This window comes from Anolis sagrei, chromosome 5, assembly GCF_037176765.1.
Source record: "Anolis sagrei isolate rAnoSag1 chromosome 5, rAnoSag1.mat, whole genome shotgun sequence".
Classification (NCBI taxonomy): Eukaryota; Metazoa; Chordata; class Lepidosauria; order Squamata; family Dactyloidae; genus Anolis; species Anolis sagrei.
In genome coordinates this window covers 176,086,972-176,112,079 of record NC_090025.1, presented here as the reverse complement: position 1 = coordinate 176,112,079, position 25,108 = coordinate 176,086,972, and the positions used below count along the sequence as shown (strand labels likewise).

General features: G+C 38.7%; 1 protein-coding gene across 1 annotated transcript in view; it reads right to left on the bottom strand.

Annotated features, from left to right (window-relative positions):
• Positions 1-6,419: 6,419 nt before the first annotated feature.
• The window catches only part of PKP2 (plakophilin 2), a 68,352-nt gene continuing 49,663 nt past the window's right edge, over positions 6,420-25,108 (bottom strand). Inside the window, exons 7-13 of the mRNA XM_060776433.2 lie at positions 16,654-16,771; positions 14,683-14,844; positions 13,251-13,424; positions 12,338-12,491; positions 10,519-10,708; positions 9,275-9,350; positions 6,420-7,080 (exon numbers count right to left, since the gene is read on the bottom strand). Coding sequence (XP_060632416.2) covers positions 7,012-7,080; positions 9,275-9,350; positions 10,519-10,708; positions 12,338-12,491; positions 13,251-13,424; positions 14,683-14,844; positions 16,654-16,771 — 943 coding nt within the window. The 3' untranslated portion in view covers positions 6,420-7,011. The remainder of the gene's footprint in view (positions 7,081-9,274; positions 9,351-10,518; positions 10,709-12,337; positions 12,492-13,250; positions 13,425-14,682; positions 14,845-16,653; positions 16,772-25,108) is intronic.

The window sequence follows — 25,108 nt, the reverse complement described above, 5'->3', positions numbered from 1 at the left end:
TCATAAGATGGAATCTAGAAAATCTTATGCTACAAATATTTTCCAGTTAAGGTGCAGCAGGTTCCCTTTGCATGCTAATACAGACTGACACAGCCATGAATTTGAATTAGTATCCTTCAGTATTGTCTATCATAATTAATGAATAGCATGATGCTGGGAATAATCAGTCCCTGGAAGATCACAGTATCTCCATTCCTGTTTTAGAAACTGGATGGTTTAATAACTGATTACCTTTTAACTTGCATTTATTTAAATGAATGTAAGTTTATTTCAGAAAGAACATGCAGGGAAATCCTTATTTTCCATGTATTATTTTGTCACATTCAAGGGAGTGATTAGTATCTGTTAAGACAAATTTCACCCTTCTCTTCCCCTCTCCTTCCACCCCCAAACCTGTTTAGCACCTCTGGTGGTCATCCTGGAAAACAAGGAGAGAAAGGTATGTGCTACGATTTTATCAGGTTTCTTAAATCTTTATGAAGTACACATCATATTTGTGTGACTTTAAGTTACCTATTGATTTATGATGACCCCACTAAATTTTATAGGGGTTTTGGGCCATGAATACTCAAGAGGTGATTTTGACAGTTCCTTCCTCTGAAATATGACCTACAGTATCTGGTATTGTTTGGCAGCTTCCCATCCAAATCTATATAAATAAAAATGCAATGTTCATTTGTGGGTTTAAAATAACTCAAAAACTACTGTACGAGTTGACACCAAATTTGGACACAGTACACCTATCAGACCAATGAGTGTCCATCACTCCTAAACACACACATACACATACACACAAAACCCCAGCGGAGCAGACTTAAAACCCCCCCAAATACACCATATATACATATACACATACACTCATATAATGCACACATTCATACACACATACATGTGTGTGTGTGTATGTATGTATATATATATACACACACACATACATACACAAACACACACAAATATACACATATACACACATACATATAGATACACACATACATATCCACATACATACATATGTACACACGAATATGCATATAGACAAGCACATGCATTTACACAATATGCATGTACACATATAAACACACAAATACACAAATATATACACACACACATATATACACACACATATATACACCTATACACACACACACACACAAGCACACATATATACACAACCAAAGCACATATACACAGATTGGGCCACAGCAACGTGTGGCAGGGGATGACTAGTAATAACAACAACAACAACAACAACAACAACAACAACAACTTTATTTATATCCCGCCCTATCTCCACAAGGGGACTCAACCAGGCCTGATTCTGTTTAGCTTCTAAAATCAGACAAAAGCTAGTGCCTTCCGTGTATTTACATTTCCTCTGAATTGTACATTTTAGCTACGTCAACGATCTGGTTGGCATATGCTCACATTTAAATTACAGTATCATGTAGATCAGCAATGATAATTGTAATCTCAGTAAGCATAAAGGTAACTATCATGGGTTTCTTGGCAAGGTTTGTTCAATTGGGACCTGCTATTGCCCAAGACAGTCTTACCTCCCACAGTCCTAATCCAATACTCAAACCAGTGTGGAGGTGGGCAAAGTACAGCTTCTGAGACCAAACTGTGCACCCTCAAGCCTCGGGAGAGTTTACCCTCAGAGGACAGACATCAAAGAACGTTTAAATAGCAAATAATGCTTTCTGCACCTTGGCACATACAAGCCTTGGCTTGCTGTTGCAAAAACAAAACAAAACAAAACAAAAAGCATTCCCACTCCCTCTGCATCCCTCCAGTCCCAGTTTAAAACTTGCATGTGGAATCCATGAGAAAGGAAGTTATGGGAGGCAAAATTAGATTTCCTTCCCAAAGTGCCAGATCCTGACTGATCTTGGAAGCCAAGCAGGGTCAGCCTTGGTATGTATCAGAATGGGAGACCACAGGTGCTTTAAGTTATCATGCAGAGGAATGAACTATCAAAACTACCTTTGAATATATCTTTATCAGGAACCCCCGGTGGTGCAATGAGTTAAACCCTCGTGCCGGCAGGACTGAAGACTGACAGGTCAGAGGTTCAAATCCGAGGAGAGCACAGATGAGCTTCCTCTGTCAGCTCCAGCTCCCCATGCGGGGACATAAGAAAAGCCTCCCACAAGGATGGTAAACCATCAAAATATCCATGAGAAAGGAAAGAGAATTGGGCAATGTCCTTGCAGACAGCCAATTCTCTCACACCAGAAGCGACTTGCAGTTTCTCAAGTCACTCCTTACATGAAAAAAAAATCCTTTATCAAAGAATAGCTTACAAAATTAATGGAATTGCCATAAATTGACAGGAAACTTAAAGGCGCATGTACACAAATCATTCTCACCTTGATTATTTTAGTGGGAGATGGAATAGACTAAACCTGGGCTTTTCTGCAAACATAAGTTGTAGCTCCCGAGTAATACAAACAAAACACCTCCCATTTTCACAATGTAGCAAATCTCTTGGCTCGGGCACTACATTTCTGTTAGTCCGATACCTTTGGCTCGCAAGAGTTCATATTGCCAACTTCCTGTTTGTTTCTTAAAATTAGGCTTGAGTTTATTGTTCCATATAACAAAAAAGATTGTATTTGAATATAAGTAAATTCTACTCCCCAACTTCTTTGGAACCACAGTACATCAGGTTAAAATTAAATCTGACTTGGGTCCAAAGAGCATTTGGCAATTCGAAAAAAGAGCCATCGAATATATATTATTACTGGGTGTGGACAGACAAAGGACATTGCCGTTGTTCCAGGACAGGTAAAACCAGTTGGTCTTTCTCTGTGATTCACAATGGAACAGAATAGTATTATAAGCACGAGTAGAAAGGCTTTCCTCCTATAATAAAACAAGCTGTTCTTTCCTTAATGGGACACTAAAGTCACATTCATGTCACCCGCCAACGCTTTGGAATTGGGGGACCTTCCACACAGCCCTATATCCCAGAATATCAAGAGAGACAATCCTACAATATCTGCTTTGAACTGGGTTATCTCTGTCTATACTCAGATAATGTGGGATTTTCTGCCTTGATATTCTGGGATATAGGGCTATGTGGAAGGGCCTACAGTCACTAGCAGCTTCAGCCTGTATGACCCATGACCAGGAATAGTTAAGAGTTCGGTTTCAAAACATCTGAGGGATACCATTTTTTAGAAGATGGCCAATACAGCCTTTTGCAGTGTGCAATATTTTGCGGGAAGTAAGCTTGTGTAACTACTATCTTGGTAGATATTAAAATTCATTTACATGTATTCCAAACATGTAAATGCAGATGTTAGATATAAAAATGATGTCAGAATAGATGTGGTGGAGTTTCTTTTTCTAGACATGTCTAAAAACAGTTACCTGGTCTATGGCTTTTAACTTAACTTGCTGTATGATTCAGAAGCATGGACAGATATAAAGGGGTCTGCAAACATTTTAAAACTATTTCACACACTTCTTTGGCTCATGCAGGCAAAATGTTTACCATTATAAAAATAAAGAGAATTTCAGAGATCATATCCTTTGGTGACTCTCCCAGCACCTCCTCGAAAGGATGCATTCTTGAGATGGGTGTGGGAAGGCTTAATAAATATTTCTTTTGCATGTACTAAAAACAGCAACCAGAAAGAGCTTGAAAAGCTTGAAATCAACCAACTTTAAGGGGAGATATTGACCATCCCACTCCTCGCCACCCACCCACAGCAAGCAAGATTTATGGAGATGTCAGAAATAAAAATACTCAACAAGATGTCTATCTGAAAGTTGTTAAAAGAGCCCCCAGTGACGCAGTGGGTTAAACCGTTGAGCTACTGATTTTGCTAACCAAAAGGTTGCAGGTCCGAATCTGGGGAGCAGTGTGAGCTCCAGTTGTTAGCCTCAGCTTCTGTCCACTTAGCAGTTTGAAAACATGCAAATGTGAGTAGATAAATAGGTACTGCTCCAACAGGAAGGTAATGGCGCTCCATGCAGTCATGCCAGCCACATGACCTTGGAGGTGTCTATGGACAATGCTGTCTCTTTGGCTTAGAGCTGGAGATGATCACCAACCCCCAGAGTTGGACATGCCTAGACTTAATGTCAGGGGAAAACCTTTACCTTACACATACACACACACACACACGTACAAGTACACGTGTGTGTGGGTGTATAGTCCCTAAGAACACTTTCTTTATCAGATTAGAGAATGGTTGATGTCACATCAGTTTTTAAAAGGAATCCAGGATATTACAGGCAATGTTTGTTTCAGGTAAAGTGACAGAAAGAAGGCTAAATATATAAAGATACAGATAAAACTTTCAATTATATAGAACTATAAGCCCTAATGAAGAAGGATCAACATGGCTTCTGGAAAGGTTAAATCCCATCTTACTAACCTTTAAGACTTATTTGAGTGTAAATGAACTTGTGGGAAAGGGCTAAATTCTAGCCAACTCTTCTAATGGTTTTAAATTCTTCACACAATTTTATTCCATGTCAGATTTGGCACACCATATTTGTGTTGATCTTTGATTTCTATCTGATTCATATCTTGTTTCTTTTTACCTCTCCAGGGTAAATTATCTAGGCTCCAATCTTATAAAAACATGTATGGAGCTAAAATCCATTGAACACAATAGATCTTACTTTTAACTAGACATGTATAAAACAGTGCTAGTAGTAAACATTATACATAAATTACCATGCAAATAAGTAAAAGAAAACCTTACAGAAATCAGGTGTCAAATGAGTGCTGTAGATTTTGGTCATAGGATTACAGAGATGGATGCAATGAACAGGTGCTAATAGTATAAAAAGGCAAATAATCAATGGAAGCAATTTTGCATTGGTTGCCTCCTCAATCTATCTATACATAAAAGTTAAAATATGTATGCTTATTCATTTATGTATATATTTGAACCACAAAGGATTCTACATGGCTTGATGGATCTGGACCAAATTTGGCACACAAACCCTTCATGGTCCAACTTTAAATACTGGTGGGGTTGGGTGGAATGACAGAGGATGATGGGGGTTCTAGTCCATCCACTTCCAGAGAGCTGTATGAATCCCACTCACAGTGGGTCTGGAACAAACTTGGCACACATAGCCATCATGATCAAGTACTGGTGTGGCACACATTAGCAAACCACCATGAGTAAAAAAAAATGCCAAAACACTAGGCACACTGAGGATCAGAGGCGGCCCTAGGTAATTTTCAACGGTAAGCAAACAGTATTTTGCCCCCCCCCCCCATCCACCCAACCAACCAATCACTGATATATATTTTCTGTTTGTTGTGGGAGTTCTCTGTGCCATATTTGGTTCAATTCCATCATTGGTGGAGTTCAGAATGCTCTTTGTTTGTAGGTGAACTATACATCCCAGTAACTACAACTCGCATATGTCATGGTCCATTTTCCCCCAAGAGCGCCTCAAGAGTGCCGCTGGGCAAAATCAACTATGCTGCAAATGTTTACTTTGCGTAATGAGTTGAGCCGCCCCTGCTGAGGATGATGGGAGTTTCAGCCCAATATGAGGCATGAGATGTCTGTCTGAGGGAGAAAGAAAGAACTGCTTTGTGTTTCAGTGTAGCGCATAAAGGTGCCTCTTTTATCAAGTGAGGTGGCTGCAGAATGCCTAAAAAGTTCCAAGGAACAGGTCCCTCCAAAAGCAAACTAAGTGCAACAATACTGTGAGCGGGTGAGAGAAGCAAACAATGTGATGAAAAATGAGTGGGAAAGAGCCAGCTGCAACCCCAAGAGACCACTCAAAGTTTTTCCGTGGAGACCTTAATTCATCAGGTGTGGTCAGTCCCTGAGGAAGGGAGAAAATCCTGCTTTGTGCTTCATTGTGGTGAATAATGGTGCCTCTTTTATCAAGTGAAGCGGGTGCAGAATTCTTTTAAAATTGCACTTCATGAGACAACTCCCTCCAAAAGTAAAGAAAATGAAATTACTGCAGGCATGTAAGACAAGCAAACAATGTAAACAATGACTTGAAAATGAGTGGGAAAGACTGACAGAGACCTTGGAGCAGCGTGAGACTCTCGACTTCCAGCCACCCATATCTAGGGTTCATGGGAGTTCAATACTGGACAGATGTGAGGCTGATGGGAATTGCACTCCACCAGATCTGGGGAAATGGGTGTTACAGCTGGCCAGATTTAAACCTGATGAGAGTTACAGCCTGACCAGGTCTTGGGCTGATGGGAGTTGCACCCTAGCTGTACAATTTGCTATATAGTCCCATTATATGGTTATTCACTTTATAATAGAGCCAGTCATAAAATTCAAAACCAATCAGTGACTATTTCTAATAAATAGCATTACAAAATACCTAGTCTAGGCAATGCCATGTACATAAGCTAGTCTAAAATAAACCTGATGATCTCATAGTGTCTTTAAATAAAAACCACAGAAACATAATTCTAATTTTGTAGGTATTTTAAAAATAACTCTTCCAATACAGAATTCAATTCCATACTGTTAGCAAATGAGGTTTTAGCAAACACGCATGCACAAAGCAAAGTAATTCTGCTGAAAAATTACAACCTGAGAAAATGTCATAACCAAAGAACGTTTTATGAGAATTTGCCTGCTTTTTCTAAAGGTCTACACAGACAATTTTGTATTATTAATAGTCAGTTTTAGCAGGTGGGAAAGTAAAAGGAAGTTTCAAAACCCATATTATTTCGTTATTAATTTTCCATAATACAAAACAAAACAAGGAAATTGGCGTGGCCAAAACTGGACCAATATAATTGCTGTCAGTCTGTCAAACTAAAATTATTGGCTAGACTGAAACTAGACTTGCATTGAGATTTACAAATCATGTATTGAGTTCAAAAGCAGTAAGAAACAATGTAATAAGGCAGAGAATATTTTATCCTTTGAAAATATAAAAGTGGTCTTCCTTGTAGGATGCTGTGCAGTTCTTGCTGGTGAATTAGTGCCAAGAATAGGGCTTTAATGGTTCTGTATAATCTCATCAGTCTCTAAGGTCCTTGTAGTTTGCTTTTCAGTCTTTTAGTGAATTATAGGCTCTTAATGTCCGGTTATTGATGAAGTCCGTCTTCTTGAAGTTAACCTTTCACATAAAATTAAAAAAAGATTACATAATAATCAAGAACAGTTCTGAATTCTGTGTTCTGAAAATACAGTATATATTATATCTCTATATGCTTTTAGGCATACACTGAGGATCAAATTTCCATCTTACTGAAACAGACCGATTATTAGAAAAGATATTATTGAGTATACATCCAGCTTTTCTAATATTGACATGTAAGCCAGATTATCTACCAGAGAAACAAGTAAATTGAGTTATAACCAAGCAGTTTCTAGATAAGGCATGGGCAACCGTTTTTGCTTTGGGGTCACATTGTGGAGGGCTGGGCTGGGAGGGAGGAGGGCCGTTTGCACGCAAGGGGCAGCGTCCAGGGGAGGACGGGGCCGGGGGGGGGGGGGCTGGGCAGGGCCCACGTTATCCTCAGGTTGTCCTCCAAGCATAAGGACAGGGTTGCTTGCCCCATCCTTATGCGGAAAGGAAGGAGGGATACACAGCGACCGCCCTGATCCTCCTTCCCAATCTTTGGGCTGTCCTATTGGCATTATGCCAGGAGGAAGGTGATACAGACGGCGGCAGCAACTGAGAATGCTCTGGAGGGCTCTCAGCCACTACATGCCTTCCTTGGACTGTCCTCCTGACATAAGGGGCCTGAGGCTGTTAGGAATTGTGGAAGTTGAAGTCCAAAACACCTGGAAGGCCCAAGTTTGCCCATGCCTGCTCTATATGGTCTGCTGCAGATCAAGAAGAGCCAGCTGCTAAAGATCCAAAAGTCTATACATCAGTGTAATTCTTTGAAAGTGGAAAACCATGCCTTGCTTTTTGTATTTTTTCTCTGTGGATGCAGAACCTATGGATTTGGAGAGCTGCTGACTACCTTTGTGTTATTTTTTTAAAAACAAACCTCTAAGTGATTCTGTTAGGTTTGAGGAAGGCATCCCTGGAATAATGTTAAAAGGCTAAACTGCATTCTCTGGTATTATTTTGGCTGAAAATTATACTCTCTTCCCCTAAATAAAGTTGATTTCATGGGGTTGGAGGGGAACGGAGAGCCCGGCCTGGCATAGGACTCCTCCACAGATGGTATGTGATCCACAGATTGCATGATTCCCAAACCTACTAAGATGAAACTGGCTAACTAAACAATTGTGAGCCTATCCCTATTTTGTCAGTCAAAACAGATGTCATCTATAAATAGATCTGGCTTAAATTCTGAATCGGAATCAACAAGCTGAACTATTATGATCTAAAGCAGGGCTGGGCAGTTGTCAGGGGTGGAGGGGCTGCACTAACTCCTGTTTGTAGGATCTGAGAGGACTCCACCCACACTGTACTGACACCCTCACATTTTTTTCTTTTTTGCAAATATTTTTAAACTCGAAAGGTTCCTGTCTGCAGGGGAGTAAAACAAACTCTTCTGGTTTTTATTTCCTAGTACAAAAATGCCCTCCAGTGCAAAGCCCACAGCTGAGAAAAGCATGTGAAGCTGACCTCATGTTCTTTAGAGGATGATAGAGGCATTTTTTTTGTTTTAAAATAATAACATTTTATCAAAAAAGGGAATTGAAGCCGAGGGACCCTTGGAGTCTTCAAAATAGCTGGGCAGAAGGTGCCAAATAACTTTAAAGAGACACCATTTTAGTAAACTAATTGGGAAATTTTCAGTTAAGTTGGAAGTACTTTGGTTAATTATCATATTTATTTTGGGGAAATTGCTGATTGTTTCAAAAAACAAAGATGTTTAGGGACAAAGTAGACATGCTAATCCTTTCTATCATGTCCTTTTTCAAATCTAAATCTGTACAGGGCCAGCTTTGCCATGTATTTGCCATTAAATACATGCATTAGCAAAAACTGTAGAAATGTGTCAGATATAATGAACACTTGGGAATAAAGAAGCAGAAACAAAATTATTTATTGGGTGTTTCAAACTTAAAGAGTTTGAAACCGAAAAAATCTTTTAACCTGATGTCTAAAAGAAATAAGATAAATAAGTGTTTCTTGAGCTATCTGGTGTGAATGACTGGCAGGATTGTCTCCCTATGTTTTTGGGACTAGCACCACATTTATGTCTGCTGATTACCACTGTTTCTTTCTTTCCTATAGTCTAGCAGCCAAGAACTCATGGACCACTGCATTGAGATTATCTATTCATTTGCTATTCAACTTTGTAGGCATTTTAACAAAGCATCTCCTGGCTATTCTGCTTGCTTACCTTTTTGTAGGCACTGTGAAGATCGGTGTGAGACCACAGAGAATACAACAGGACTGAAGCAGCTCTACCAGCTTTGCTGAAAAGAACAGTAACAATGATTATTCCACAATCCATTATTTATAAAGCTTCCCCAAAGGTTTGGCATATCAACAATAATAAAGTTAAGGAGAACAAACTCTGCCCACAGGCTTACAATATAATAGGAGAAAGGAATACACTAGAAGCATGGAAAGAATGGGGAGGGGGGAATTCAAAGCATGGACGAAATTGTATATTTTCTGACTCCCATCTAGACATTTTCTTATCAGGTTGGGACTACATCACAAATGTACATTTCCATGCAGAAATCACTCATAATTAGAAGTACAACACAGATCTCCCTGTATAATTAGACCTTTACATTTGTGTGTTCAACTTTTGAGGATATGTTTAGCCCCCCAGGTCCCCAGCGATTTCTAAGTCATCTAGCACAACTCTATATATAGTCAGCTTCCAATGGAAGTTGAGTAGAAAGTCATACCTGAGAACCTGGAAAACCTAGAGATTCCTCTGATTAAATATATATATATAATATTTTATTGATAGTTTTTCACTTTCACAGGGATCCTACAGAGAATGTGGAGGGCTGAATGTATACTTGCTAATGCAATATTATACAAGGTGCCAAATTTTCAGCTGCCTATCTGTTGCAGCTTTCCTTCTCTAAGCAAACAACAGGTCACTTACTACAATGCAACCTGAGTCCTGCCACATGCACAATAGAGGACCTTCTCACAGCCACACCAGAGGCACTTCAAGTGGCAAGCTTAAAAAACCTACAATAATGCAACGTTTTAACTTTGTGTTTTTTAAAAATACATTGTAACTGTACCCTCAATTTGTTTCTGACACAATAAATAAAAATAACATAAATTCTCTAAGAAAGTAGCATAAAATATCCCAGGAAATTTACTGATCTGTCATTGGGGGAACTTTCTTGTCCCAGCCACTAGAAACTGCTGAAGTCAAAATGCCCCACAAGTATTTTGATTCCACTAGAATTGAGCCATGGCAGCTAAAGTGGGATCAATCTGCATTCATTCCACGGTGCAGATGTACCCTAAATGGAACTGCACAGGCAAAGAGAACATATTGTCATCCTTAAGCTCAACTGTTTTCCACTTTACCCCTTTGGTTAGTTAGAAAACATGCTGGGATTCCTGTTCGTTTTGTGCCTTTTAGGGACACATATGAAAATGGCGCACCTTTCACTTGTGCTGATGTTCATAATCTTTGAGATCCCATCAGAGTTCAGGAGGAGGCGAGCATTCTGGGAGTTGTTCTGAGTCAGGTTGTATAATGCATAACAGGCAGAAGCAGTAGTCTCATTGGCCACATCAGTTGTCGGCACAGAATCCGGAAGAATGGCAACCAAATCAGGCAAGACTTCTCTGGCTAGAAGACAAACATAACATGGCCTTGGTCTGGTCCTTAAGGACAAAGCTTACCAGCTAACTGATTAAAGTATTACCCATTAAATGCTGTTCATAAACAAACATTTTACGACTTATATCTTGCTATTGGGATGGAGTCTGAGGTTTCCATCCCTCCAAGAAAAGAGCCCTTTGCTAAAGCCCAACAGAAATGTAATGAATTCATACCATCCTGCAGCTTAAAACTAATTGCCCTTGATAACCATTCAGAAAACAATAATAAACTGTTCAAGGCCACATTCTTTAGTATTAAAAGAATGAGTATGTGGTGATGACTTCTCTCAGAGGAGCAGAGTGCTCGGACAAGTGTATATATGTGTGCTTATTACTCCACAGTTGCATGAGAAAGTAATTACTAAAATCTGGAGGCTTATACAATGTACAATTCAGAAATGAAGACCGAGGGTGCATATAAAAGACTTAATGTAGTTTAAATGTAATGGCTCAATCCTATAGAATTGTGGATATTGTAGTTTTGTGAGGCACCAGATTCTTTGGCAGAGAAGGCGAAAGACTTTGTGAATTCCAATGTTTCCACAGCACTGATCTATGGTAGTTAGGTGGTGTCAAACACACCTCAGGTTAGTACAACACATCTCTTTCCATTGGTTTATGTTGTGTGCATTAAAACTCAATGCCTGTGCAGGTGGTTATAAATATATGGTGTGTGTGTGTGTGTGTGTGTGTGTGTGTCCATCCATCTATCTACACAGGCAGTCCCCAAGTTACTATGAGTTATCTGACTTACAAATAACTCATAGTTAAGAACAAGGTGAGGCAACAGGAAGTGAAAGAAATCTACCCTTAAGATGGGGAAGTCATTCCTGAAAGAGTTATCACAGAAAAAGGGTGTCTCAACTGAAGCTTTCTCACCAATCCTTGTTTCCACAACATGCAAAATTATTCAAAAGAGACAGAAAGTGAGGTGAAATAATCTAAACAGGGACACAAGACAGCAAAACAAAGACTACAAAGCCCCTTTCTCTCTCGCTAAACACTCACACATACACACACATACTTTAAAATGTACCTGTTCTGACTTCCATACAAATTCAATTTGTATGTTGGTTTCAACAGAACCTATTTTTTTTGTAACTTGGGGACTGTGTGTGTGTGTGTGTACACACACACACATGCACAAACACATAGAACTGATATTTGCAATTGGCTTAAAGTCATCATCCCATCTACAAATAGTGATATCATTCAGCAATTCATTCATTGTGTATATAGCAGTTGAGAATATCAATTTGATTTAGATTTCATGTAGATTACATGGATTAAGTCTATGTTTGTCAGACTCCTCACATATAAATTCATGAACAGCATATACATCCAGTACATCAAGTAGGACCAACAGACACAGAATAGGTCACAGGGAGTGATCACCAAAGAAATTATGTTTATATAATCTCAGAGAGAAAACAGGAGGAAAATATGCAGTTGACACACTCACACTGTGACACGCTATTGAGGTAAAGCTTTAGCCTTGCTGAAAGGCATTTATCTGGCTAAAATGGTTGATATATTGCCATATAATCAACATTCATGAAACACTCAGCTGATTTGGATTTAACCCTTATATATTTACCTATCTCATTCTGCAGAGAGGTGTTACGAGTCAAGTTCCTGAGAAGAGAAACGGCAGTTTTTCGGACACTTGCGCTGCTCACGTGTAGCATGTTTCGAATACTTGGGAGTCCATTGGCCTTCTTGACAATAATATAGGCTATCCCAAATGGCATCTGTCAGAAAACACATACAGCTTTCAGAACCGGTACATTCAACAGCAGTGCAAAGCATCCTTTTAATTTTAAGTGGAAAATGTTGCTACTGATTGTCAATGATTGACTGAAGACTTGTTAAAGCATGCCAATATATAAAAAAAACATAAATTACTTTGTAATTTTTTTTATTTCCTGGGTGATTGTAGTTCTATAACATGGGTATGGATTTTAATCACCTTTATCAAATTACATTTTTAGGGGTGGGAACCCATGCCAGTTAAATTGGTCTTAAATCAGCATAAATGTGTTATATGACCCTAGACTGGTGTTGCATCAGAGTTGGAAAGATCCGTACATATTCATATATGCTAATGCTAATGTTTTTATGTTAAGTCGCTTTGAGTCTCCTGAAGGTGAGATAAAGCAGGGTATAAATAACAACAACAACAACAATAATAACACCTCTGAGCACATACTCAGTCCAGTAATAAGTTTCTGTTAGCACAGTGGTTTTCAGTCTTTAAATATCCAGATGTTTTAGACTTTAACTCCCAAATTCTTTACCACTAGCTGTTATGATCTGCACTTATGGGACTTGATGTCCAACACTTGGATGACTAGAGGTTGAAAACCACTGCAGTAGCAGAACTTGTGGACAACCATTGCTCCTTGTAAACTGGGAGTCAAAATTAGTATGTGAACAATGGTAAGCCCCCGTACTCCAAATATCACCAGGCTACCACTGAAGAAAGGCAATAACCCTATCTTCTTACTTACTGGGCCACTGCCTGCTGTGAGGTTCTGCAGAGCTCCCAGTGAGGCTTCCCGGGTGTAGTTCCTTGTGCTTTTGGCTATTAAAGACAGGTATATTCTTATCAGTGTGGAATGCCAGAGTGTTTCAACGCCACTGGGGACACTCTTTTCTTCAGGGAGTGGCAGGTCCTGCTGCTTCTAAACACACAAAGGAACAAAGCAATTTAGGAACAAGAGACTAGCCTCTTTGAAACAGACTGATCAGTGACCAGCTAAGATTAGAAGAATAAGCCAGTAATCAATGTCTATCAGTCATGTATATGATGCATGTCTGTAAAGCCTTACCTCCTGGTGACCCCTACTATAGCCATGTTGAACAGTTTGGAAATGTTTCGGGGATTATAGCTCTCTTCCAGCCAGCAACTCACCATTTTTTTGTTCTTGTGTGTCTTCAACTTGTTTATTAGTTATGGTGGCCTTAAGGTTTTCTTGGCAAGATTTGTTTGGTGTTGGTAGTGTGTGTGTGTGTGGGGGGGGGGGGGTCCCTTTGCCTTTGTCTGAGGCTAAGAGAGTGTAGCTTGCCCAAGCTCACCACTGGCTTTCCATGGCTGAGTGGGGATTCACACCATGGTTCAAAGAGTCATAATTCAATGCTCAAATCAGCACACCATGTTGGCATTCACTTTTTACCATACTGTCTTACTTCTCCACATATAAACAAAACATGTTCAGATGCACATAATACATGCATTTAAAGTACATGCTACTGACAGTCACTGGGTCAGAAGAGACCTGCTGAAATCATTCTTCTAGTCCAGAGATCCCCAAACTAAGGTGAGTAGTAGCAGTTCTTTAGGCGCAAAAATGTATTCTGACAGATGTTGCTAGACCAACATTTCATCAGACAGAGCCAGTACTGCCATTGGTGAAGAATCGTGGGAGTTGCAGTCCAACAATATTCAGAGGGCTGCATGATTCCCACCCCGGCACTAGTGTTACAGAAATACATTTTCCCCATCTTTCATGAAGATGTCAATGGTTGAATCTGGAACCCTTCAGCCTGTGATGCATAAATTCTGCTACAGATTGAACATCCCTGATCTGGATTTCCAAAATTTCCCCAAATCCAAAACTGTCCACAGGGGTGACTATGAGAGTGATATCTTTGCTTTCTGATTGTTCAATGTACGTAAACTTTGTCTCATGCACAACATTATTTAAAATATTGTATAAAATGTCCTATCGCTGTGTGTGTAAGATGTACATGAAATATAAACCAATTTCGTGTTTAGACTTGGGTCCTATCTCCAAGATATCTCATTATATACATATATGGTAATACATGAATTCCAAAATCTGGAAAAAAATTCAAAATCGAAAATACGTTTGGTCCCAAGCATTCTGAATAAGAGTAGCTTTATACTGAGTTACTGCTGCTTCCTCAACCAAACATTACCTGCTTTGCTTTCCTGCTCTTGGTTCCAAAACATCCAATGCTGTTGTTATTGGAAGGAACATCTCTTTTTTGCATATAGATATTGTGGGTATAACTACTAGGAAGCTCAGACTCTAATTGATAGGAGAGGTTATGAAGGATGCACACACAGTTCTCAGTGGCCTGAAAGAATAAATAAATTTGCATTATTCGATTGTGTAAACAACAGGAAGAAAGAAGTAGAGACCTTGGTTACAGGCACTTGCATGTCTGGAATTTTTAAGGCCTTGATAGACTGTGGATTATTGTACTGCTCACTAGATATTTTCTAGTAAGGTGAAAAGTACCCCCAAATGCTTCCTGTTTCATATAGAACTCAAGAATCTTGAGCAAATAGAATAATGTTTTTACACAATTAATAAGGTAGTCAACATCATAACCACTTTTGCTCTTTTTTAGTTTAATAACATAATATCATATTGATACCATAGAATCACAGAGCTGGAAGGGGGTGTATGGGCCTTTAGGTCCAAATTTGAATACATTTAGTATTCATTGGTATATGAACAATAATAAAATATAGTTAATAATAATAAACGGAAGTAAAATTTTATGTATTTATTTATTTTATTTACCATATTGATACCCCACCCTTCTCAACCTCGAAGGGAACTCAAGGCAGCTTTAACCACAGGCAACTATTCAATGCATAAAAACAACATACAATTAAAATACACATTTAAATTTAAACAACAAATTAAAATATTTCAAACATTAAATCAACTATTAAAACCATGCCATCCACAATCGTAATCTGGGGACATTCCAGTAGTCATTGCGCATATTCTGTATCCATTTATTGCACTACAATTATTATCTGAAGGCTTGGTCACAAAGCCACATTTTCACTTTTTCCCCCTGAAGGCCAGGAGGGAGGGGGCTGATCTAATATCACCAAGGAGGGAGTTCGATAGCTGAGGGGCCACCACTGAGAAGGCCCTGTCTCTCGTCCCCACCAACCGTACCTGCGAAGGAGATGGGGCCAAGAGCAGAGTCTCCCCAGAAGATCTTGATCTCAGCAATGGTTCATAGAGGGAGATACGTTTGGACAGGTAAGCTGGGCCAGAATAGTTTAGGGCTTTACAGGTTAAAGCCAGTATTTGAATTGTGCTCGGTAGCAAACTGGCAGCCACTGGAGCTGACATAACAGGGGGGTTGTATGCTCCCTGTACACCCCTCCAGTGAGGAACCTGGCTGCCAACCATTGGACCATTCGAAGCTTCTGAACAGTCTTGGAAGGCAATCACATGTAGCGTGTGTTGGAGTAGTCTTTTCGGGATTACACTATGTAATACAATTTTTGTTCCTGGGTTATAAATGTCATTTCCAAATTGGTTGTATCATAAAAACATGGAAAATGTTTATTAAACTGCATTTTTTTGTTTTTGCAGAACATTCTGCAGCACATTTTGCTATAGCTTTTCAATCAATATCTCATCGAGTCTCAACCAATTCAACATAGTTCATGGCAGCTACAAAAACAAAGTTTTTTGAGTATAACAACTACTTTCAAAGTAAGTACCACACAATTAAACATGAAATAACACTTTCAAATCAGGAACATAACATTTTTCAAATTTTCTTACATAGTGTTATGAACCACATTCCTACAAATGAATATGTGCCAGTGTTGTTTTGTTGGATTTCACAGCTGAGTAGCTGACTGTAGAATGGATGCCAGGTTCTTGAGCTCATTCAATATACAATAGAGGATTATTTCCCCATCCACCAAGTTAAATGCAAGAGAAAGGGATGTCCTCATGCTTGCAAAGCCATGGGCCGCATGAGGTTTTGGCTTACACAAACTATGAGAAAATGCAGCAATTTGTACAGATTATATTTATGCTAGTATGGCGCCCAAAGAATTCCAGCTAAAGTATCAATGGTCCCCATATCTAGATTCAGAAAATACATTTAATTTCATCAACCTACCTTATCATCTGGCTGGTGGTCTGCTGTGGTTCCTTGGATGTAATACACGAGTGATTCAATCAATCCATCACATTCTCTCATCTTTTTCCTCCCCTCGGGGCCAGCAGAGCTCATGTTTCTGTTAAAAATAAATTGGAATTGGTTACATAAACATGGTATCTCAGTTTCTTGGAAATGTGAACTGTTTCTTTAAAGTCTATGTCTCTTGGCTGTTCTTGGCTCTCTGTTTGATTGAACATATATTAAAAAGAAACAGCTGGACACAGGGATTCTCAAGGATCATTGCCTGATGCCCAGCACATAATTCAGACTCTCTGCTTGTAAGGATTTTAGGCAACAACAATACAACCGCATCCTTGAATTTGCAACACCTGAGCAGTGTCTCCCTTGGAGGGCTCACCATAAAGAAAAGTTGTTTTGAAAGGACAGAATAACAAGTAAAAGTTATTCTTCCAGGTTTCATGCAAGAATACTTTCTTGCCCTACTTAGAGGCTTGAAAAGTTACTTTTTAAAGCTACAGTTCAAAAAATCCCCACTGACTATGCTGGTAAGAGGATTTTGAGAATCATAGTTCAAAGAAGGAACATTGCTAATCTGAAATGCTACCTGAACCTGGGACTTTCCACATGGAAAACATATGCTCTAGCACTAATCTATGGTACTTCACAAAGCTTATTTAAAGTATGCATAACAGTCATGGGGGGGGGGGGGGAGGGGGAGAAATAGCCCAAATATGTATTCATACAGATAATCCATTTTAAATGTGGGATAGGGATTTTTATTTTTATGCTTTAGGATACAGCAAAGCATACAGAACCCGACTTTAAACTCAGCACAACATTATTATATACACTGCATATGAGACCCATTTGGATAAAACAAATATTTGATTAAAATACATGGGAAATTAGGAAGTCATCCCAGGAACACAAACTTTTATAAAATTAAGTGCCCTTTCTCCTCAGCTTTCATTTTCATGTGGTTTTGCAGCCAGGAGTATCAAAGCAATGACAGAAGCAGTTTCAACTAGACTAAGCAAACAACTTTCTTCTAGGAGTTCCCCAGCGCAGTTTTAAGGGCCATTCAGTCATTTCCCTACAACACAGCCAACTGCAGAAAGATAATCTGGACTAATAAAATATATCCCCTCTCTCTATTACTGTAAACTTTCACCCTCTTGATGGAGTCCAGATAAACATCTGTCCCTTTGAGAATTTATTCATATCTAACAACATGGCAGACCTTCTCACAGCTTCATTCACTAACATACCATGCATATTTACTCAAAAGTAAGGCAGCCAATATTCTGTGGGCTTTGCCATGAGTAAAGGATTACAGACCACTATTGGTTGGATCTGTAGCCTGCTTGTTTACAGAAGGAAAGATTGCATGATACAATCTCCCTGGTCTTTATTTCCCTTACTCAAGGCTCCATTTATCCTGTAAATTAGGGGTTCTCAGCCATGGAGCCTTTTTGAAACAGAAGTCTCTTGTGGAGCCCCAAGAAATGTTTAGTGTGTGTGTGTATGTATGTGTGTGTATGTATAAGTATATGTGTGTGTGTGTGTGTGTATGTGTGTGTGTGTGTGTGTGTGTGTGTGTGTATATATATATATATCAAACATGGTGTTTTAAAACAGACAGGCTGGGCCAACAGATGGGCTGGACCAGTGGCAGATGGATACGGAGTGTTTGTGTGAACTAACTGAAAAACAATGAACAAATTCTTATACACACTGCACATATCATGTTTGTAGTGCCCCCGCCCAAAAAAAAACCAAAGAGGAAAGAAAGAACAATACAATATTTAAAATTAAGAACAATTTTAATCAACATAAATTAACTGTATTTTGTTGGAAGATCCCAGGGGCCATCTAGTCCAACCTCTTTCTACCATGCAGGAAAAGCAAGATCAAAGAAGCCTCAACAGATAGCCATCCAGACTTTGTAACAACAACAATAATAACAAAAATAAATAAATACAAAAGCCAGCATAGTGATCTTGTTTGCTGTGTACTAATCTTGTTATGTATCTCATAACAACAACAACAACAACAACAACAACAACAAGTTTGGTCAATATTGATGGCACAATCAATAAGAGTGAGAATTGTGTGTCCTCAACAGGTAGCCTGATTCTATGCAGAATTAGATACACTAGCCTTCATTGAAATCAAGCTGCTGACTCTGATTCACTTCAGTAATGCCTGTGTCTTTTAACAAACTTAGTACTGTTATTTATGTATTTATTTACAGCATTTTTACCCTGCCCTTCTCAACTCCCGGGGGGGGGGGGGACGATGACGGGGGGACTCAGAGCGGCTAACAAAGGCAGCAATTCGATGCCACAATCAATAACACAGTATAAAACAATAAATACATACAGAGTTAAAACAATAGCAATTAATTATAACCAATTATCATAAACATAGAACTAGAGATCTCAACACAACATACAAAATGTAATATATAAACACATGGCCAGTCCTAGCTAAAATAAATCTACTGAATCAACTATCAAAATTGAAGTCAACACTCATGAAAATCCCATTGATTCAATGAGTACAGTGTACTCTAGTCGACATCAGACTTGGATTTAGTCTTCAAAACAAGAATGCAGCCAATGAATAAAAAGAAGAAACAAGAAAACCAAGTAATAATTTGTTGTTGTCGAAGACACTGCCTGACATAAAAACATCAGTGAAATAGAAGTGTGTCAAGATCTAGAACACCAAAAGCCAGTCCAAGAGAATAAAAATGTCTACATCTGTTGTCAAAAAGAGCATGGGACAGGTGCCAGGCGAGGCTTTCTGGAGAAAATGTTCCCACAGATGGGATGCTATCACTGAAAAGACCCTTTCACTTATAGCCACATACTCGCCTCATTTACTGGAGCACTTGGAGGAAAGCTCAGATAAAGACCTTAAAGGATATGACAGAAGATTACCAAGGCTAGGATCCTGTTGGTGAGTTATGTCAATGCAATACTCCATAAGGAACAAACTGGAATGTTTGCACTGTGGTGAGAGAATAGGAAAGAAATCTACATTCACCACTTAACAAAGCTGTCCTTCCAGCTTATAAACTATTCAAAGACATGATATCCCATACCACATTCATCTGTAAAACACTAGAGGACCTGAAGCCATTTGACTCCTGCTGCTGTTAACAAGATCACAACCTAAATGTGTTATCTTTATTAGTGATTAAAATTGTCCGCACATTGCAACTTATCCAAAAATCCTTATATCTCACTCAGCATACCCAGCAGTTTTTAATCTGTACTCATCACATTTGGCCCGGCCTAGTTTTGTATTGTGTTATGGTGTACTGTTTTTACTGTTATTGCTTAATGTTTTGATTTGCTTTTGATTTATGTGTATTTGTTATATTGCTGTTTTATTGAGGCCTTGGCCTGTGTAAGCCGCATCGAGTCCTTCGGGAGATGTTAGCGGGGTACAAATAAAGTTAATAATTAATAATAATAATAATAATAATAATAATAATAATAATCATCATCATCATCTTTCCCCCTTACTCCATTTCCCCTGAATATCATGACAAGTTGGTTACGAGCCTATGTAATCTTTGTCTCTCCATATAATGAGATCAAGCTGCCTTGATGTAAGCCGTCTTGAGTCCCCTTCGGGGTCGAGAAGGGTGGGATATAAATATAGTAAGTAAGTAAGTAAATAAATGAAAATAAGAACATTTTAGGTGCTTTATTTAACAGCAGTTTACATACAAGAAACTGTATCAGAGGTTATCTCACTGTTTAAAAAGATTAAAAACAAAACCTATACATAGAATGAAGGCTCAATTAGTCTACCAGTACTAGGTGCCATCTTTTTGAAAGTTTGTTAATATGGCGATCATGGAGTAAATGCAGTTCAAGAGGAATTGGCTCCAGATTGTCTAGGTCTGTAACGTAATTGTGAATGGAGCTGGGAAACACATAATAACTGATAAAGATGACGACTACCCCACAATAACATGCTCTGATCTTCTTGTCTGAGTCAAAAGACAGACCTCTGGGCTTAGCCACACATTAACCATAGGATTAAAATGTCATTGTTTCAGTGATGTTATGGTTCCTGTTCAAACTAATTCCAATATCTCAACCAGATTTCATTGAAACTCCATTTCCACTGGCAAGGAAAATTATGTTTACTTCTATTGCAGTGACCCCAACATGCACATTCTCATAATTTTGCAAATAATGACAGAGAAAAGCTCCTATGGAATCCCCCCCTTACTATATAAGTAGAGATGGGCATTTGAGCATAATTGCAGTCCTACGTCTCCCATCATTCCCTAACACCTCTCTGGACAGAGAAGCCCGGTTTTGGGGACAGGCCAAAGTTACTTTTTCTCTGTGTTGAAGCCTGTCTGTCTGCCTGAATGTGTCCACTGCCCCCCCCCCCCACTTACTATATAAGTAGAGATGGGCATGTTCCCCCACAGACTCAATAAAGAGACAGTATTACCTCTCCTCTATGTGCAATGCAGTCCCTTTGCTTAAACAGTCATTGATTAAAATCAGGAATGGAAAATTATGTGTATTTTGGGGAACACATTAGCTCCCAGGACACTTGGAAGGCTGCACCATGAACATGTAACACTGTAAATAAGCCAAGATAAGGATAATGTTATTCTGCCCACAAATGCCCCCTAGGATGACATTTTCACTGTTTTTGTTTACTCCCTAGTTTTACAACTTCTCTGGGGTCTAATATGGAACAGGGTCCCCCAAAGCATGGTGAAATTGCCCACGGGAGGGTGTTTTGGGCATTCTGGGGCCAAATTTATTTTCAATTTATTTTTTTAATTTGGGGGGGGGGCAACTCTGCTTTGTGGTCTACACTTTGCCCATTTCTGATTTAAAGAACCCCCTGCTAGCAACTTTTCAACATAACATCTAGTCAGACTGTTCTATTTCTGACCCACCTCAATGGTCAGCCCTAGGTCAGCTCCTCCCTAACACAGCATGAGACTTTTTGTCCTCTTCTCACCAAGAGCTTCCAGACAGTTTGCTCATATTTTAAAAATGACTGTGTTCTGGTTTTGCTGAGATATCCCTGCACTTGAAAGAACACTTTCACCCTTTCGATCAGTTTGTAAGCTCTGTTGACAGTAGCATGTTTGTGACAGCCTTCCGTCTGCACGTAGAAATAGTTTCATGGGAATGCCAGAGCTAAGAAAACAAGAGTGATAAGGGTGGAATTTTTAATACCACTGCTTGATTCAGAAGGGGGAAGATGGGGTTCAAAACTGAATGTGTAAGTTGCTGCAAATGAGGAGTGTTAGATGTTGTGCAAACAATCCTGGATGGTTGTTTTGCAATCTTTCCTAACCATGGACTGTTTTGTCTTCTGATCCAGGAACAAGTAAGAGAAACAAACTGAAAAACCAAACTATGATTCCTCTTTCAAGGTTTTCAGGAAATAATGCATTTTCTCACTTCTTTTTAGAGAATTCCTTATGCACTGAATGAAGATACGTGAATGAGGATTCTGGCTACATGCATTTTCTTTCCTGTTACTCTTGACTTTTTTTTGTTACTTTTTAAAACAGAAATTATGCAAAGTAAAATATATATGATAAGGTTCTCAATTACAAATTGGGATATTTTATCAAAGAGGAAAATATAAATATAAATTATTCATAAATTTCAATAATATCAGATATATTCATATATTTCAATGTAAGTCCATTTATAGATTGTGATGATACACCAAACTTTTGAATGCTACAGGCATTATTAAATCTTCTAGGCACTGTAGCACAGGCGGTCAATGTTATCCTTCACTTTTGGCAGTTAAGACGATATGAAAGATCTATTTCCACTGACCATGTGTTACGTTCCAGACACACATAGCTTAAAATAATGTACATAATTAAATATCATTTTTTTTAGTGCCAAGTTTATTTGTGTAATTACTTCCACCCAAAATGGAGCAACTATGAGGCATTTCCAAAACATAAGGATTAGAGAAGCATCAGCCATATTACAACTCCAGCAATTGGCTCATTTTGCAAAAGTCTTCTATCACAAAGAGTTGTGGTGACTAATATAATTGAAACAACAGTTTTTGTTGTATAAAAACACAGTTGCAGATCTATGTCAGTCTTACATGTTAATGTCATCTTTTATTTCGTGTTCTTTACAAGTTTTTCCTAGAATGAAATGACATATTATCTTGGCAAATCCATGTTCTCAAACAAACAGTTGCCAGTGCCACAAAGGCAGAGGAATCAGCATGCAAGAAAGCGTATTAGATTAAAGAGAGAGTAAATAAGCTGAAGAAAAAGGAAGTTAAATAAAGAGGAGAAAGAGAATGCATGGGGTAGGGTGCAAAAGGTATTTAATCCCTTGCACTATTTCATGCCTCTAAAGGCCCTGAAACTGTTTTCCCCATAGCAAGCCTCCTCCCAATCCTTGCTGGGGGAAAACAAATTAGTAGGAAACTCATTTGGAAGGCAAGTTGGGAGACAGGGGGAGATTGAGATCTTCTGTGTCTACTGATTTACTCCCTAAATACTTCTGCATCCTAAACAAAACACAAAATTCAGAATGGCACTTTAGTTTCATCTGTGTTAATTCTAAATGCCTGCATTCCCTTGCTCTGTTTCATACACCGGTAACTCAATTTTTATTTTTATTTCTTTTTATTTCTTTTGCTTTTTGAATTTTTTTAAAAACCAATCTTTTCTTCAGATTTAGGATGTATACTTGAAGGCGCACACACATCACCTACAAATCCACTTAACTCATCCTCCTCTTCATTTGTTGAAACAAAATACATTTTTATCCATCAGGTTACAATGTAATATTTATTATTTATTTATTTAGTACATTTATATCCCGTCCTTCTTGACCTCCAAGGAGGGACTTAGGACGGCTTCCAAGCCTGCAACAATTAAATATCAACACAATATCAAACAAATAATAAAATATAGCCATATACATTCAAATAATTATAAATATACAATAAAACAGTTCACCCGGTTAAAATTGTCATCCAAATCAGTCCGAATGCAGTCCAATAAAATCTTATCTTCACCACTAAAACAGTCAATTCTGCTAACGCTTTATCCCATAACCAGGATTTAAATTTCTTCCGAAAGGTCAGGAGGGAGAGGGTAGATCTAACCTCACTAGGGAGGGAGTTCCACAGCCGAGGGGCCACCAAGAAGAAGACCCTGTCTCTCATCCCCACCTAATGAACTGTGATGGCGGGGAGACCAAGAGCAAGGCTTTCCTAGATGATCTTATGGTCCTTGATGGTTTGTAGAGGGAGATACGTTCGGACAGGTAAACTGGATCGAAACCGTTTAGGGCTTTATAGATTAGAACCAGCACTTGGGAGCTAATAGGCAGCCCATGGAGCTGGTGTAGCAAGGGAGGTGTACGGTCCTCATACCCTGCTCCCGTGAGCAACCTGGCTGCCGCTGGACCAATAGAAGCTTCTGTGCAATCTTCAGAGGCAACTCCACATAGAGTGTGTTGCAGTAGTCTATTCGGGATGTAACCAGAGCGTGGACCACCGTGGCCAAGTCAGACCTCCTAAGATATGGGCACAGCTGGCACACATGTTTTAACTATGCAAAAGCTCCCCTGGGCACCACTGAGACATGGGGTTCCAGTTACCTTATGCTACTTGATTAAAAAAAAACACATTTATGACAATAGCTTGGTTTTTCTCCCAGAGGTTATGCTGTTTTTCAAAAAAATTCTGAAGCCCAAGAAGAAGAAATAATGGTGTATCCATACCATGCATTTAATGTAGTATGGCAATATACTTTTTAATTTTGCAAATAATGACAATTTTTAGATGTATCTGGGAAATAAGCAGATGAATAATGTTTCAAAACTTGGATATGAACACATCTCTTGTTTGCTCTTCAGTTTCATCTTTAGCATCCGAAGAAAGCAGAAGCTGAAATGTTTTGCTTATTATATACTATTTTTCAGAGCTATTTGTTAGTTGCTGAAATAAATATCTAATTGCCATACACTGAATGTTTAAAGAAAGACAATCCACTTGGCAATTTATACATGGGTAAGACTCAGATCTGCAAAAGTATTTGTACTGTAAAACTGTGCTCATGCTAATCTTATATGATGAATTATAATACCTTATACCTGCTATCCAATTTAGCAGAAGGAACTACAATTCAGTTATGTAATTTTCTGTCTTTCTAAGACTGATTATTGGCTATAGGAAGTAGAGATTATGATCTGATATCGGAAGAAAGTGGAATATTTTGGATCAATGTTCTTGTTTCATAGCTAGGACAAGAATATTTTCAGAATGAAAGGACCGATGATCCCCACTAAATAGATAATAAATGCTAAGGAAAGATCTGACTTTTTATATTCTTGGTATAACAGTGAGCCATGTATTGGAGAACATGAAAACTATGCTGTAAATGTTCAAAGATAGGATGCTA